This window comes from Osmia lignaria, chromosome 5, assembly GCF_051020975.1.
Source record: "Osmia lignaria lignaria isolate PbOS001 chromosome 5, iyOsmLign1, whole genome shotgun sequence".
Classification (NCBI taxonomy): Eukaryota; Metazoa; Arthropoda; class Insecta; order Hymenoptera; family Megachilidae; genus Osmia; species Osmia lignaria.
This window is the reverse complement of record NC_135036.1, coordinates 12,040,307-12,057,970: the sequence shown is the minus strand read 5'-3', so window position 1 is coordinate 12,057,970 and position 17,664 is coordinate 12,040,307. Positions and strand designations below refer to the sequence as shown.

At 40.1% G+C, this 17,664-nt stretch overlaps 1 protein-coding gene across 7 annotated transcripts in view; it reads right to left on the bottom strand.

Moving 5' to 3' along the window:
• Window positions 1-17,664, bottom strand: part of LOC117605030 (disintegrin and metalloproteinase domain-containing protein 10) — a 142,904-nt gene that overhangs the window by 52,314 nt on the left and 72,926 nt on the right. For all 7 annotated transcript variants that reach the window (XM_034325809.2, XM_076688282.1, XM_034325804.2 and 4 more), the window contains 2 exons: window positions 16,645-16,783; window positions 9,395-9,516 (listed from right to left, as the gene is read on the bottom strand). In XM_034325809.2, coding sequence (XP_034181700.1) covers window positions 9,395-9,516; window positions 16,645-16,783 — 261 coding nt within the window. The remainder of the gene's footprint in view (window positions 1-9,394; window positions 9,517-16,644; window positions 16,784-17,664) is intronic.

Genomic DNA, 17,664 nt, shown 5'->3' with positions numbered 1-17,664 from the left:
GTTACATCGGTGACACGCGAAGGGACAGGTCGCGTCGCGTCGTCTCTGTCAAAGAGATAATTGCGAGTAAATAATGCTGCTCTGTGGCTAGGCGGTATGGTCTCCATTTGGAGGACGGATGAAATTGCCGTAATAATAGTTACACCCATACGCGTACGTACACTACTATAAATGGAAAATGCCTCCTAAAAGAGAAACCGAATGCATTGTGAAGCGTAATAACAAAATTTAATTGTATTTCTTCAACTGAAACATACTTGGCAGGGAAGAACACACGTCGGAGTATGATTATATTTTTACCAAAAATTTAACGATTTATTGATGCATTTATAGTAAAAGTAATTACCACGACTGTTTCGGTCCTGATGAACGCCCGATTCAACTGACTACGTACACGAAATATGTAGTCTCTTCGATTGATGTCGAAACAGGTTGCCCAGTGTACTCTGTATCGAGCTATTATTTGCAATAATAATGTCTCGCGAAAAGACCGGTTCATATCTCGTGTAACTGGATTAACTTGGACAAATTGAGTTCCTGATTGGCTTGGTCGTTCGATCAAAGTCATCTCTTGTGTACGAGCGTGTTACATCTAACCGCCGCGCCGCCGCGCCGCCGCGCCGCCGCGCCGCCAACACCGCATAGTACGTGTGTGGCGATGAACACGAATGTACGATGAATTTTGCATGCATTTCCAATGCGATTACCGTGCACAGACGTAAAACATTTTGAAAAATCTATCAAACGATGTTAGCAATCAAAAACAAAGAAGCAAAAGAATTTATTAGCACTTAATAGCCCGATACCAGGCTCGGTTGGTTGATTCAAAACGACAACGAGTCGCAGGAAATTAATTGCAAAGAAAATCAGAACGGTGGTTGATTGTTTGCCATGAAGGGGTTGTGGCAACCCTTGTCGTCACAATTACGAACTTTTCAAAGGGGAAAGAGCGCGCGTGTAAGCCGAGCCAAGCAGAGCTGAGCTGAAACGAGCTGCGCCGCGAGTCGGTTGCCTTTCATTAGAATTTATTATTCTCCCGCTAACTAAGTAGCGTAAACGCGCGACGTTTAATTTATATTTCGCCAAAGTTACGAGTAACGGGTGTACGGCGATCCGTGAGCCGCTCTTCTATCTGGCTTCTAACAATCTTCGTGGCGGCAAAGTGAAAAATTAACGGGCACAAGATATCCGTCCCTCCGTTTCGGTGTACGATAACGGAATGCCGGCGATAATTGCGGAAAGGCGATGATAAAAATAAAATAACAAACGACCGGATGTTCCGGCTGAAGGTTGTCTGGAAAACGCGGTCATAAATAAAAACCTCCCAGCCCAGCCCAGCCCAGCGCAGCGCAGCGCTGCGGCTCGATTTTACAGGCAAAAATAAGAGAAATTGAGCGGCACTTTCTTCTTATTATTTTTTACATAGATAACTTGCTTCTTTTCTACCTTCCCGGAAGATTCTACCCTCTGCTGGAGGATGGAGGATCCTCGAATCGTAAATTAAAATTTTCTTTTCCCTTTTTCTTTTTTTCAAAAGTGGAAAGCAATTGTGAAGCGAGAAAATATGTGAAATATATCTGATTGATTGTTAATTTTTTAATCATTCAAAAATCACGCGATAAATTCAACAGAAATTCTGTTGAATTAACATTCAGAGTGCAGGCTCAACTTGCCGGAATTAAACCGATTTCATTAAATCTGACGTTTGACAGAATTTCCCTGAGACTTGAAGGGCTGAATTTGCATAAATTAATAGCCATGTTCTAGCTCTGATGGCCAGTGAAACGTTATTCCGGCCATTTGTTCGCCGCTGGAAATTTATTGCCACAAACGCATCCACCACTTAAAAGCGTAAAATCGAGAATTCCGAGTCAACCGAGCATCCTCCTCGTCGTTGCTCGTCGTTGTCGTTGTCGTTGTCGTCGTCGTCGTATCGTCTAAGTACTATGTATGTTTGCATTGTACACTGCAAACGAACTGTTGAACACTTGCTCTTTCTTCATTCTCATCGTGCACCATCTCGCCGTCTTTTCAACCAGTCTCGTCTAGTCGTCCCCTCGCGGTCCTTATCGATTTCGCTTTTCCACCACGGAAAAGCTTCAACTTCTCCAAGTGATATCGAATTGAACAACTTGCTGGTCCGAATGAAAATCATAATTCAGATTTCAGAACAGATCATCGTAAGATTTCTAGGAATATCTATATACATAAATTTTCGATGAAATGCTTTGACTATGGCTACTTGAAATGCAATTAAATTATTCCAATAAAAGCGTTAGATTCAACTCCTTCTCAGAGTTTCCTTCTGTTAACCCCTTGTGACAACATCTGGCCATTAGTATGAAATACGACCGACGATGACCGTATCTCATCTTCACCTCTTTCCCGTGGGCATCATTTTTATTATGCCTCTATACCATATGTACCCCATTAAATCTGCTCGAGCTTTGCGTCGAGTTTTGCTTCTTTCAAACGACCCCGTGGAACATCGAAATCGACAGGTAACCTCTGACAGGTTTTTCAGCTCGTCGATGGACATCATTACATCAATAGAATGATAACCTCTTTTTTAAATGCTCCGAATGAAGTATACAAGTAATTAATGTCACAAATAACTGTCTAATAAGGAATTAATTACTGTTGAGTGTAATACCTACGCAGAAACTTGAATGCCTGACTAGCTTGAGAACTCTCGAAATAAGCCAACTTTTTCATTTATTTATCTCTTAATCTAGTTAAGAGATTATCGTTCATTTTTATTGAAAATTTTTCCAACCCCTCGTATTTTTCCTTGAATAAAGTTACTTCCTACGGAGTGAAATATCGCGAATCCGTAAGAAATTTTATTCGCAAACGAGTTAGTAAGCAAGGAACTCGGTCGTTTCAACCTCTCTAAACTATTCTCATTTCCTGTCTTACAACCCAACCGAACAGCGAATCTGTTCAACTAAACTCAGCCCATTTTTCACACTTTCAAGGATGACAAGATTTTTTGGATAGAGTTCTACCTCCTTGAAGGACTGGTATGGTTTTGATAGGTGGGCTAGAAAAGGAGGAGTGAAGCCTGATACACGTTGAAAGTTACGGCCACCAGTTTCGGTATACACCCGCGTAATATATTCCAGGTGACCATAAATTTCCAATTAAGCGGTAAATGAATATGAACTGCCCTCTACGTTTTTATCGCCATCGCGCCGCGCCCGCGTCCGCGCCGTGCCGGTTTTAAACGTCGTCGCGTCGGTTTAAGGCTCCGTTCTTGTTTCGTCTCTCTTTATTAACCCTTTCGTTATAGAGTTTGACGGTTAGGTGACGATCGTAAATCGTGATCGATCCCTCAAACTTGATAAATAAATAAAGATTATTTGAAATTAATTGAAATTAATTGAAATTATCTTTCAGACGTTCCCTTTGTTTGAATCTGCTCCTTCGAATAGCTATGTATTTTAATCAACGTTGAAGGTAAATTGGATTAGCTTGCATTTAAAGTTTTTTCATCTTTGCGTGGTTTCTTAGACAGCTCAGTTTACCAGCGAAAAGAAATCTCATTTAAATTAATGTTTGCAACTTTATCAATTGTTATTTTACCTTAAAAAAATTAAAACTGAGCTTATTTTATAACAGTAGAGTTGCATTGAATAATTTGTAAAAAGTAGTCAGTTGATAAAAAAATTTCAATTAAGACTGAAACTTAATTATACAATAGAAGGGTTAATTAAGATAATACGAACGGAATCAATGATACAGATAGTACCGTACGATAATGGTCCATAACATTTAGAAGCACTTCGTTGATTGCATTTAAAGAATTAATCACCGCCAATCAAAGTGGTCTCGTAAATCTTTCAACCGTTGTGTTTCCAAGGAGAACCTATCGATTATTAGGGAAACGAAGTGAATAGGTCTGCTTGGAGTCAAAGTGAAACAGTGTGTATGTGCGTGTTGTACCTACTTACTTGAGGTTAATTATGGATATGAGGTTAATTGATGGTACTTATTCAGTTATTGTAAACTTGATGCAGCAAGAAAATTTGTCTTTCGGCGAAGAAGACTTGTTCGATTTCTTATTATATTGTAGGTTTAACAAAGAATTAAAATCATTTGTGTTTGCACAGAGAAAGACAATAAATACTTGAAGAAAGAAAAGTTAGAAAACGGAAGCTAAACATTTCCAGAAGCAGCCAGCTAGCAAGCAAGTAGTTGAAATTAAAATGAAAATTAATGAATTTCTAACGGTAAGGCAAAGTAAAAAGAAAAAAAGAAACTAGTGTATTTCTGTTGGAGAAAAATGACGAACAGTCCAAACAGTGGCAGCGAAGGGGAGGCAAAAGGCGAAGCGAAAGAAACTTTTTCACGAGCCAGAGGAATCACGAGTTCTTGAAAACGGCCAAGGAGCTTTCGAGCACGGATGCATAATGTGCCTGAGATTCGGCGAGCCGTGAAATGCTAAGAAGTAATTATCCTGTTACCAGCAGCTGTTACATCCTCCTCCTTCGAGACGAAGAAATTTGTTTCCGCCTCGACCCTTGCCCTTCATTTTTCCTTTTTCCTTTTTCCACAGATTTCTCCCTTATTTCCTTCGCCAACGACAAATTATTCTTCTTCGAAAACAATTATCACGTGTATCAAAAAGCCGTAGATTTTTTTTCTCGGTCAATTCAACGAAACCAAAATTATTTCAATTTACTGCAAGCAACTTGAACTTTATTAAACGTCGTTCCCATGGGACGATAGGTTTCGCATGAAAATTCATTACTATAACAAGCAGTTGGTGCCGTTTTACTTTAGCTAGATTTCGACGTTCAAACCATGAGTGGCATTACGAGATTACACTTTCTTGATCATCAAAGATATTATCTTTTCATGGCGAAACTGAAAGTTCAACAAGTTGATAAAGTTGAACGGTAAAAAGAAAAAGATAATGATAATTTTCAATAAGAGAGTGAACACGTTAAGCTCCGATTTGAAAGGGGATGCAGCAGGGCAGTCCGTTTTCTGAAGGACCGATTAGCGGACGGATGACAAGTTTACCGTAGGGATCGGATGGGAAGAACTTGTCCCCATCCCGTCAACCCTTAAAGGCAAGCATTCGAGCAAACTCCAAGAGTAGGGCGAACAAGATGATGAGAGGTGGCGGTTGCCGGAGCGTAAAATATGAAGAAGTAATCACCCTGGTAGCAGCTGGCAGGACTTACTTCGAAACGAAGCGAAGGTTAGAAACGACGTTTCCAGGAGATCTCCCTCCCTGTGACGTGGAACACCGGAAGGGAGGGGTTGTCGCGGTGGTTGCGAGAAGGGGTGGCTGAAAATCGTCGTCTACGGGTCGTGGAAGTGGAGGACAGTAAATTCAGTGAAGCATAGATTGCAGCCGAGGGTTTCAGCTCGGGGTCGAGCTTAATTTCGCGGCCACCTGGAAATCCTTTGGTACCATGCCAACTCATTGCCGGATTCATTCATAACGAAAGAGACGTACAGCTCTCAAAGGTATCGTGCACCCTGCTTCTCCCTTCACCACTTCGACCACCCTCTACCTCTCTCTCTCTCTCTCTCTCTATGGCGTCTTTGTCTCTCCGGTAATTATAAATGGACGATTTCGGTTTGGCTAGACGATTAAGTAGTCGAGACGTTCCTACGGTTTCTCTATTGGCTTAAGTTTCTTCCTAGGAACTGAACACATTTAACGATGTCCTCCTTTTCTTTTAATTCGATACAGAAAAGCTTTGCATCGAAAAATGTTCGGAAAATGTTAAAAATATCATCCCAGTCACGAATAAATTAGCATCTTCGCGGTTGGTGAACATTAAATCCTTGCACAGCACAAGAACAGAAGAACAGAAGAACAGAAGAACAGTTCCAAAGCAGAGAATTCTCGACGTCGGAATCCTGACAGAAAACCCCAGGTTCCCGGACTGCCTCGACAACGTAATTAAGACGCGTCGCGTCCTTTCTAACGAGAGATGTCTCGGTAAAGCGATACCCACCCCTGCGGACGAGTATTCCGCTTGGCAGGTCAGCTTGGAAGCGGAAGTTACCCCTTCTGAGCTCCAATTACCACCACACCGACAACACCGACTGGCTTTCCTCAAACAGACGCGATCCTGTCATCTTCGCGACACTCGTTTCTCTATTTTTCCGACAACTGACGATCGGCCGAATAGGTGAAAAGGGGTATCAGACTCGTAGTTTTCGACCAGTGACTTTGTTCTGTCAGAGATGGGAACAACGCCATAAAGAATTTCGACATCGAAGCAGTGGAAAGAGGTTTGAAGCGTTATCTCCTTCTCCGGAGTCTTTAAAGAAAATTGCAATTCCTCGTAAGTGACATTCCTTTTTCCCTTTTTCCCTTTTTCCCTTTTTCCCTTTTTCCCTTTTTCCCTTTTTCCCTTTTTCCCTTTTTCCCTTTTTCCCTTTTTCCTGCTCATCCTGGTCGACGTTTCTTTCTCTTTTTCCTTTTTCGACTTTTAGATGATTAAAATTGAACTCCTCTACAACGGTATGCCTTAAAAAAGCTTGCAAAGTAACTGTTTAACACCCTACCGCTCTATCGTTATTGTGTATAGCAGCTATTTCAAGGCAGAATCTCGAATCTTGGTACAATTCCAAGAAATCAGTCGTTTCGATGCTATTGTAATTTCAGCGACGATCATCATTGTCGCTGATTATTCGAAGCTTTATCACTGACTGCGCTATTCAAGGGATTCGCTTGGACATGGATTCCGTAAATTGAAACCTTGTTTCAGCATTTTCCAACACTTTGTCAACAATCTTCACGAGCAACAGACCCTGAACGAGTCGCGAAGCTTTTCTGGATGGGCTGCCATGCAGTGATTTTAGTAGTTAGGTAATTAAAGATTCCTATTGACTTTTAATAATAGATTTTTCACTCAAAATCCAATTCATCGTGTAATTATTATTTTATATCTTATCTGAATGATGAAAAATAATGAAATATATTAAACGGGAACAAGATCAATGTTGTTTTTGTAATTCCATTATTGATTTGTGCACGAGCGCAACAAGTTTAATTAATAACGGGTAATTGATAAATTCCAGATGAACGCTTTTCCATTTTGAAAATATTACAGTCAGCACAATCAGAAGTACGTATTTATAAAATTACAATATGAACGATTCCAAAAAGGATAATGTCACATTAATTAGTTTTCATTTACTAGTGTGAAACGTTTTTATCTTTGTTTTTAGCTTTCGCCGAAATGCGCACTATAATATCGTTAAAACGATGATGAGAGGTTGAAGAAACTGAATCTCGTTTAACTAAAACGCATTATGAAAATGAAACCTGACAGAAATTACTTCCAGCTTTGAATTATTACATAAAATATATCTTCTAATGAATTTTTTTCTTACTCACGACGATGTACCTATGTAGTTTTATACGTCTTCGTTATCGTCCATGAAATTTGCGAATAACTCGAGTATCGTCGCTTTAACAAGGAACTTTGACTGAACTTTTTTCAATTTTATAGGAAAATCCAAATTTTTCATTGTAAATATATGTATCTCGAAATATTTGCAGGAAATTTGATAACACAGCATAACTCACGACCGCATATATTAGCGCAAACAAACCATAAACGTAGGACGCGTGAAGCCGTGCTCTAAACTTGTATTTGTTGCAAGCCTGGAAAGCAAACTTACATACACGTATACGAAGTCGCGCGCGCATAGAAGCAGAAGGATACGACGAGAAGGGACTTGAAAGTTGCCGAGATTTTCAACTCGATTTGCTGCTTTCCTTTGCCGCGCGTGCACACCGGTTTTACTAGAGGCGAAGCCTGTTAACGCACGCTGTTTCGTTTGCTTAGGTTCGCAAAGGTGCATTGAATTTTGAGCGTTCATATTAGCGACGCTGCTTGATGTTTAACTTTCCTGCACATGTTTACACGCCTTCGTGGGACTTCCAGCTGAATAATTCCTTCTTGTTTACTAAATAAATTACATCTATTTTTAAATCATTGAAAAATTTCTTCAAAATTATCCCGTTCCTTTGCCCGGTCCTTCCCATCGACCAATGTCACTTCGTAAAAAGGGTGGAAATGATACGAGGGCAGATAAAATACCGCAGTGGTTGAACGAGCCAGCATATTGGAAACCATCCAATAACCCACTTGGCTTGCTGTATCGTTACCGCGATGGTGAACGGAGTGGGAGGATAACGAACATAAAAAGAAAGAGAGAACGATACAGAGGGCTAAAGCAAGTGCGAAGATACGCGATATCAAAAGGGATGAAATAAACAAAGAGAGAAAGAGAAAGAGAGAGAAATGTGTCAGAGAGGTGCGAAATGGGAGATTAGAAAGGGAGAAGCTCAATAGGGTATGGAAAAAAGAAAAAAGAAAAAAGAAAAAAAGAAAAGACGGGAATAGGAGCGATGAAATTCGTTGGCCTGGATCTCGAAAGGAATTTATCAAATAATTTACTGACTTTCGAGGTACTCGCGGAGTCTCGATGGAACGATATATGTACATATGTACGTATAACGCAGGGAATTAATTGTGCATCGAACGGTACCGATATTCAAATTGTACATGCGCGTGTAATTACGTTACACGTTATTGAAATTTCGTTACGGGGTGAGAAAGTGTGTGAGAGTGAGAGGAGGCATTTTAAAATTGATGTAATCGAATAAAATGCGCGAGAAACGTCCGCGTGACTTGAATCTCAACACGAATGTGCCATCTGTTCGCGGCAAGTGACGCTGCGTTGTATTAAAAAAATATATTGCCGGATGCTAGGGAGACGGAATTTCAGCAAGCCGGAAAATAAAAATCACCTTTTCGGCTTGTCGATGAAATTTCCTTCAACCTTTGTCGAACGGTTGGAACGGAGTCACGAAATCTTCGAAACGTCGCAACGCGTCGTGTGTGTTGAACCAACGCGAGAACACGGAGCAGGAAAGTGGAAACTCAAATTTCAAGTTACAAGTTTGAAACTTGGAGAAGAAGTTGGGAAATTTTTAGAATTCGGAACCTTTCAGTCGTGCCTGTGTAAAAGAGAACGATTGAAACGATAACGGATCAATACCGTATTGATGAGCTAGTAGAATTTCTCATTGGTCGTATCAAACATCAAGTATTTTTCTCTTTCTTTTCATGCTTAAAGATTATTATTCAAAAACTTGAGCAATATTTTGCTAAATCATAATATGTTATATATAATTTTACGATAATGGTAAAACTGTGCCATCTTGGAAATTCTGGATAATGATTGGAACAACGCCTCCGTTGCGCTGTTTAAAGATGTAAAAGTTGAATCGCGAACAGAGATGAGCATCCTCTGCTTCCTATTTCACAGCAGTTTTATCTAACGTTCGCGACCATGCGTTTTATTTTAATGAATTGTTCTCGTTTGTTTAAAAAATTTCATCATCACTCACCCTCTAGCGTTCCAGTGTAAGCGTGCAACGGATCGAACCCGATCTCTCGACCATTCGAACCTTCAAAAACGACGTCCTCGTGGAATAAACTGGTATCTCTTGTGAGTCTCATCTTGAACACCCTGTAACAGAAAGCAGAAAATTCGTTAATAATAGATAACTTATAAAATGAAAAATATTATATTTAATGTCGCATCGGTCAATAATGACAACAGTTTGTTATCTTACCAGCAATTGAGAGAGAGAGAGAGAGAAATTTTGCAAACTCTACAACCAAGAGAGCACACTTAACGTAATAACGGGTCTTTTATCCATTCCAGCGAGCATTGAACACGGTTCACGTGCAGCCATGTCCCCGATAGGATCGATAATCCGATCGTAGACAGAGAAGGATGGGATGCGATGTTTTCACCTAATTATCGTCTAAGCCAGCGACAGGGATGATATCGATCGAAACTGGCTCTCCTTTCACGGTTTGCTCGTGTCAGCCTGTTTTCGATCATTCATCGAGGAGAAAGCAGGTGTGCGCGTTTATACCCGTGGATGTCACCCTGATAATGTAACTAATGAGACATTGAAAGCAACGCGTGCAGGATTAATCCGCGCTGATGAAGTGGTTACCGGCTGTCGAACGGTTCGCTCGAGGCACGGCTTTATCTCCTAGTGAAGCCGGGGTAAGATCGATGAAACCTGCTAGGTAATATCGTCATCATCCACGAATCGATAATTTTTCATATCACTTTTACGTTAGTCATCTTGCACCAACCAGTCGAAAATTAGTCATTCAACCCTTTCGTGATGGAATGAAATGAACTCAAAATGTTTAACTTATGTTAAACAGAGGACCGATAAAAATTTTCAAACCTGTTATATGTATAATACTTGGCTTTTCTGTATTCGATTTCAGTTATATCGTGTTTATTTAAGAATACGTTCCTAGTACCACGTTAACAACAATACTGCGATGATCATAAGCAAAGGTTAAAGCAAGAAAATTAGTAATATTATCATGCGCTACCGGGGGCGTTAATTAAATTACTCTGGTGCGTTAATTACCTCATCGCTGTACCAATAATCATTTTACACGATATGACGCGTCAATTACATTTTCGTGTACAATATTGTACCTGTTTTTTGTACGAAAAAGAAGTCTGTTGGCGTTCTTAACGATACCTTTTTTAATTTCCATGCAGATTAAACACTGTATCGAGCGACTTAATTAAAAAGGAAAAAAAGGAAAGAAGAGAAATGAAACGAAACGAAACGAAACGAAAGTAAGTACCCTGTATTAAACAGGATATAATCATAATTATTTTTCAATCCATAAATTCTTATCGGCTATTCACGCTCACAAACACTGTAAATTTAATGACTTTGCAAATTTGCAATACATATAAATGTGTATTATGCGAAAGTAATCATGGAATTGGTAGATCGAAAATTTACATTCAAGGGAAGCCGTGAATTCGAATGGCTGGGGATTTAATGAATTTCCATAATGGACCATGCTGCATCGTAAGAAGCTCCAATTCGATGGTAAACCTGTTTAAAACCTGAGCAGTCCCGTTAATTTCGTTCTTCTTTTTTTCCTTTCTCCTTTCTCCTTTTCCTTTTCGAGAAATAAAACAGTTATCTCAATTGTTTAACAATCAAGTAATCTTTCCAAATAAACGATTTCCAGAAGGAGAAAAAAATTACTTATACAAATGCGAGGATAACGATTTAAGTAGTATGGTATTCAATTGACCGAATTTTTACAAACTCCTGCGCTCGTAGACTGGACAACCCGCATCGAAACTCATTAGCCAACAATTTTAGTCAAAACGAGTTAACTAGTTTGTTCGAGTGTCTTGCCTTTCGAACTAGTCTCATTAAAATAATTTCTGAAAATCACTAATCGAATATCAAAAGCAAAAGCAAAAGCAAAAGCAAAAGCAAAATGAAAAACAATCCTTTGATAAAAATCTCTTTCAACTTGCACCATACACCGTAACATGTTTTATATCACATTCAATATGATTGCAATATTTCCAAAGGACAGAACGAAAAAGCAATGTTGCTGTTTCACTTTGATATAATTAGCTTAGAAATAGGATTTCAAGACAATCATCAGCGTTCATGGGAAAAGAAAAATCAGCTTAATAATATCGTCGTTCCAGCGATGTAATAATGTGAACCGCGAGAAATAAGGAAGCGGATAATAACGATGCTCTATACCTAACGGGCTTTCACGTAAACGATTCACTGATGTGGTATGCCGCAATGTACGCTAACCTGTTCAGAAGTTACTTGACAATAACCGTATGCAGTATAAACGTTAATACGACTCTAATAGCAAACTGTTGCTTATTCAGAAAAGTCAGGATATTACGTATTGAAATGGACGGAAAACTCGAAACGAGTTTCAACTTCTCCCCAGGATAGAAAGCAGGAGGCATAGGGCATAAGGCATAGAGCATAGGATAGAAATGACCGAATCGTTGAATAATAGAGAAATTTCGAATTATAGTAATCATCCTAAATTCATATATGTACCTATATTTCTTTCTCATCGCGTTCGCTGTGCGTCGTTTATTCGATGCGACGCGATGTGATCTGTCCTTTTTTTCCTCGAGTGGACGATGGTCGCTTCAAATTTACGTTTTCATTCCACTTTAGGATAAGTTGAGCAACAGGTTCTCCGTAAAAAGGCTAGTCGGAACGAGTTATTGTCGTGTTACGGTTATTACAACGACGCGTATGTTAAAAAAATAGCTGCAACTTTCGGTGCTGAAACGAACGGTATTGTTTTTCGATGAAATTTATTCGTTGCATTTATAAATAGGTAATTCGTTAAACCCAACGTCTACGACGTAGAAATAGTCATAAATAGTTAGATATCTATTGTATAAGGAAAGAATTTATCCTAAAACAATCTAACTTTAATTTACTTTTATCGGTTTTTCGAAATTAAATCTGAACTCGTGGCAACTGACAACAATGAAAAATATAAAACATCGATCTATCTTTAGCAAACCGGATATCCACGATTTTGTATTTCACGTAAAACCGCGTGTCTGTGATAAAACTTATCTACCTTTCCGCAAAATGGTAACGCGGTCGTACATATTCGTATCAAACTTTTCTCCATATTTCCTGCTTCTCTCTCTTCCTCCTTCTGCATTTCGTATATCAATTTCGCAAGTTTCCGAAAGCGTGGCAGACTCGCGAAATGCAAAGAGTCTGGGATTTATGCGTTCGATATGTCGCCTGTCGGTGTACGGTTCGTTTCGTTTCGTTTCGTTTCGTTGTTTGGGGGGGTCAACAGAGGAGGGATGCTGCCTCATGCCTTATGGCTTATGGCTTCGAGGGAACAAACTTCCCTACGTATGGCTCCCTTAAGATTCGCACGGAAATCTCTATACTTCCGACTTACATAATGCAACGACGAACTTGGCAATTTTCTGGACGAACCTCGTACAATCGTTGCGCTATGATAATACTGTAGCGCCAACTATCATAATCATAAATTCACATCACGATCTCAACTTGAATGGGTAAAAATTTTAATAGAAATTAATTGTTAATCGTTTGAAAAGCTTGCTGAATTTCGTTTCGTGCAGGGCATCGAGAATTACCACCGAAGAAAGTGTTAATCACCGTATCCGTAGCAAAGTCGTGTACCTATAGGATGGCAAGCTAGAGAGACAAACGCGTCCGAGAGTATATTAATCAACTAGGAAACGTCGCTTTCAGGACGATAAACTGGCAACGAGGAAGGCAAGAAGTACTCCGTTTACTTCCTGCGTTTTCCCGCTGCTTGCAGTGGCCTGTGTACACGCGAAGGTGTCCCTTTCGTGAGCGTATATTGCCAGGAAAACGAGGATGTCGAGGGTGGAGCGAGCATTACCCTTGCAACTAATCCCATTTCTCAATGGTACACGCATCGCTCACTGCTCCTGACTAATCGTCCTTTCGAGGCGAAGGAAGGCGAACATAGGCCCACCTCTCGTAAATTGTGCAATAACGTGGTAACACGAGGTCCGACGATAATTTTCACGGCAAGATACAACCATCCGTGACCTGAAATTTCTCTAAATATTCCCTTCTTCTTCAAACGTAAGATAAGAAGGTAAAAATTCAAGAAAAACGTGTTTTCGTTTAATTTAATAACCTAATGAAGATTATAAAGGCACAATTGATTTCGAATTGATTTCCATATACTCTCGGGGGTGTCCTTCGAACGATCGGCAGGTCTAAATTTCTACAATCGGACAACGTAATTGGCTCGAGCGCAATAAGTACCGATATTAAGGCTAATTGGAAAACAGCCGTTGCGTCGCGTCGCGTCGGTTTATTTGTAACAGTCCTCTCTCTCTCTCTCTCTCTCTTTCTTTCTCGATTATCGCTCAAGAAACTGATTAGCGGACAATTCAATGAAATCATAAGCGATATTCACGATGAAAGAAACGAGAGTTTGAAGGGAACGCTGTTGATTTTAATTACACACCCCTTTGGATGGTGGGGTGAATTCGAGAAGCGTGAATCTTTTAAGAGGTTGAATTTACCTTGAAAATAATACCAAATGTTCCATCACTGTCGTAATACCATTGTCCTAGCGATAAGGATCGCTTTTAACTACCCTTTTGCAGAACCGGTTAACCACGAAGAGGTGGTTTCCTTTTACAAGTAGCTCTTCGAGCTGGATCCTTTGTATCGTCTGTCAGTAGAAATGACTGTTAATTTTTTAATTACCAGAGTAAAAAGATAATTGTTTGACGTAGCGTCGCGCATCGATGAGTTCTAGTACTTATTTTGTACTTATATTAAAATCGCTATTTAACACGTAACAATCCTAACACTCGCGAATGATGATATGTAGTACATGTTTTATCATTTCTAGACGTGTCGGAAGAGGGTTAGAATGACGGCGGACAGAGATAGGAGGTTAACCAATCCTCGAATTTATCTTTTACTTAGCTTTATCGGTCCAGTAGAAGAATTTCAGTTGTTTTCCCCCGAGTTTGATACTCTGTCTGTCGTAAAGCTGCCCTACCCCGCCACAGCGTGCCGCATCGCACCGGATCTCGGGTCTCCATAACCGAATGAAGCAATAAAAACCAAGTTTTATCGTCTATAGTTGGAAAGGTTTCGCGAAACTTTTGGTTTCTCTTCTTTACGTGCGGCAAACGTCGCACAACTTTGATATCTTCAATGGAACGAACAGTATTCGATCAACATATCCTTCCGTTAAAACATTCAACCGTTTTATTTCTTTTTAACATTGGCGTTTACCTGTAGTGTTGGAAAGCGTGTCGATCGATCGACAAAGGAGTAAAGATTTTTTTCCAGCGAATATTGAGAAATTAAAAACCAACCCCAGTCGCAGCCATTGAAATGATAAATCATAAAAACAGCCAGATATCACAGAACAAAAAACTGAATTTCAAGGCAGAAGACGAAGCGGTAAAACCGTTGAGTAAATCACGAAAGCAAACTCCCTCGTAAAGCACCCTCGCGAAAAAGTCAGTTCACCTTCGTCGCACCCTTCTCACAAACTCTGTTGTGAGAAAAACTATCCACGGATAAAGCAGGCATTTATAAATTTCGTGAAAAAAGCAGCTATTCTTTTCCCAAGGATCTATATTTCGAGGAGAATTTAGTACTTGCAAAACGAATGCAAGTAAGCTCAGAACCGCAGGGTTGTTACGCAGGGAGAACAGTGGGCACAATTTGACCAGTTTTCGTAGCCTTTTCGAATCAAATTGCCGCGGCAAATCCAATCGGGAACGTGTTAGCAGAAAAGGGGTAGCAACCCTCTTTCGATGACACACTCGAACCAGGTGTTCGCGACTCGAATCGAGACAACCCCACGTATCGACCAACCGCTTTCTCTCTTTCTCTATGTCTCGTCTTATGGACTTGAAAACCGAGGACAGGAAAACTAGAGCAAAGAGGGAAACTGTCAGGTCGAAAAACTGGAGTTGTTGGGGGTAGAGTAGTCGAGGAAAAGAACGATGGCACGAAGTTTGATCGAGAATAAGGTTGATGGGGAATCGAAGAAACAGAGAAGGAGGAAAAAGTAGTTGCATCAAGTAGGTAGGGTAGGGTAGGGTAGGGTAGGAAGTAAAGTCTGTTTGGAAGTAGCGTTGATAAAATGAAGAGGTGTGAATTTCCGTGATACGGATGACGGATAGAAATAGTAGGAAAGACGAAGGTAGATTGTTGTAAGATGTAGAGCACGAAAGTGCTGTAGAATGACCGATGAAAATGTGAAAGAAACTTTAACTTCTTCCAATCCAAGAAAAATAAATTCGTTATTTAGAGCGCGGTTAATCAATTATGTTTGACTATTTTTACAAATTTTCAGAGCGACGCGATGTGTGGAAGAAAAGGGAAATTGTAAATTGTAGAACAAATGATACTGAAACAGTGTTATCTGACCTCTTGAATGTAACAGAGAGATTTAGAGGAGTCGTGTCGATGGCAATGACAACAGGCTGGTGGTGTATCGCGATGCTCAACGAGGCATATGGCCACCATGTTGTGCCAATATCACATAAGGCTGACGATCGTTGCACATGTCGGTCGAGTTGGAGGTACATACAAGAGGTTCCAACAAACATGCCCATGCCTGCTGTGGCACGAGAGTCATTTGGCAACTGTCACACATAAGAAGGGTTGCACCCTGATTGCTTTCTAATCGATTTTCTACTCTCCCTTTTCCTTCCAAACTACGTATCGTTTACTTCGTATATGTACCTATCTAGTCGTAAGAAATATCGATATGCGATGGCACATCAATAACCAAATGACAGCGTATACCATACATATGTATAACTTCTAAAATATTGATCTTTTTCAAGAAACTTTCGTGGGTATGCTTTTATTTACGTAGATCCGATATAATTATTCATAGATACGATTACGTACTTTTGTGTGAGACAGGAAATTACCATTAGAACCAAATGTCTGTCTCACTCGTATTTCGAACGCTCTTCTTAACGAGAATCGTTAATATTTTCTTGACATTTTTAGAAAAATCATTAGACTGCATTTATATTTCACGGCGATCATTTATATTTAGATATATGTATTTCGGTTCAAGTATTTACATTTGACAGCTGTGAGAAAGTAGAATTTTTCTCGACAAAGCTATTTTCACACAACAACGGGTTTTTGTACCCACCCGTTTCATCTCTCTAGCCCGTTACCAGCTTTCCATTTTCCTTCTATTGTAAATACTTCCTTGAATACATGGTTTTACGAACCTGTCGAGAGCGTGAAGACGTAGATTCAGTGTCGCGTCTCCTGGATGCCCGGAAGTCCAAGTGTCACGACGTTCCCTTAGAGCCACAGTATCGTACCAGGCGGCAGTGTAATGTTTGATGTAGGATCCTTGTGTGATTGCTGGAAGCAGAAGAAAACAATCGAAAATTATAATTAGAATGGTTTAAAAGGGAAATAATTAGGGAGGGGGCGCAACTTGAACAGGAGGAAAGTTGAATAATTTTCTCGCGGGTAAAACGATGATAAACTGTAGAATTTTCGGAGGAGCTGTAAAACGCGACGAAGCACACTCCCGGTTGAAATATCAAGGGATCTGAATGGAAATTATTTCCGAGGTAATACATTTTCTCGATTCACCGCGCCCTATCTTCCTTCGCCGTGCCGTTTCATGCACTTCAAGTCGGCATTTATCTATTTACCGCACGCAACGCTAGAACGATTTCAACCCCTCGTGCTTCCAGTCCTGAGATATTATCGTTTTGTTTTCATAATGCCGCTAGGTCGGCTAGGTGGTCCGAGACTAAAGCCGGTGACTTATTTTATCGTGGCAGGTTGATGAATCACGGCTGATTTGTCGTGAAAATTCAACGATATCCCCTCTTCCTTTACGAAACAGACAACTTGATCGATTACGAACGATCGTCGAAGCTTTCACCAACAAATTCGTTTCCAATAAAGTAGATGGCTGATTATTATTGATAACTGTTGAAACAAAAGGGACAACGTGATTCATGCGACGCGACGCGACGCGACGCGACGCGACGCGACTCATCAAAGGAAACGTTGAAAGCGGAATTAGATTAGACGTAATGGCTCATCCAGATCCTTTGTTAATTCAATATCAGCGTTAACAGCTGCCAGGCTCCGACTAGTTGTCGATAGGCGGTAATTACTAATTTTGCAGGGACCATGGGCGAATCGATATCGGGTTGCTAGACGTATGTATGTAATTTAGATAATTTGCCGTACCACATGCCAGAAGTTTGTGCTTGTTAAGTATT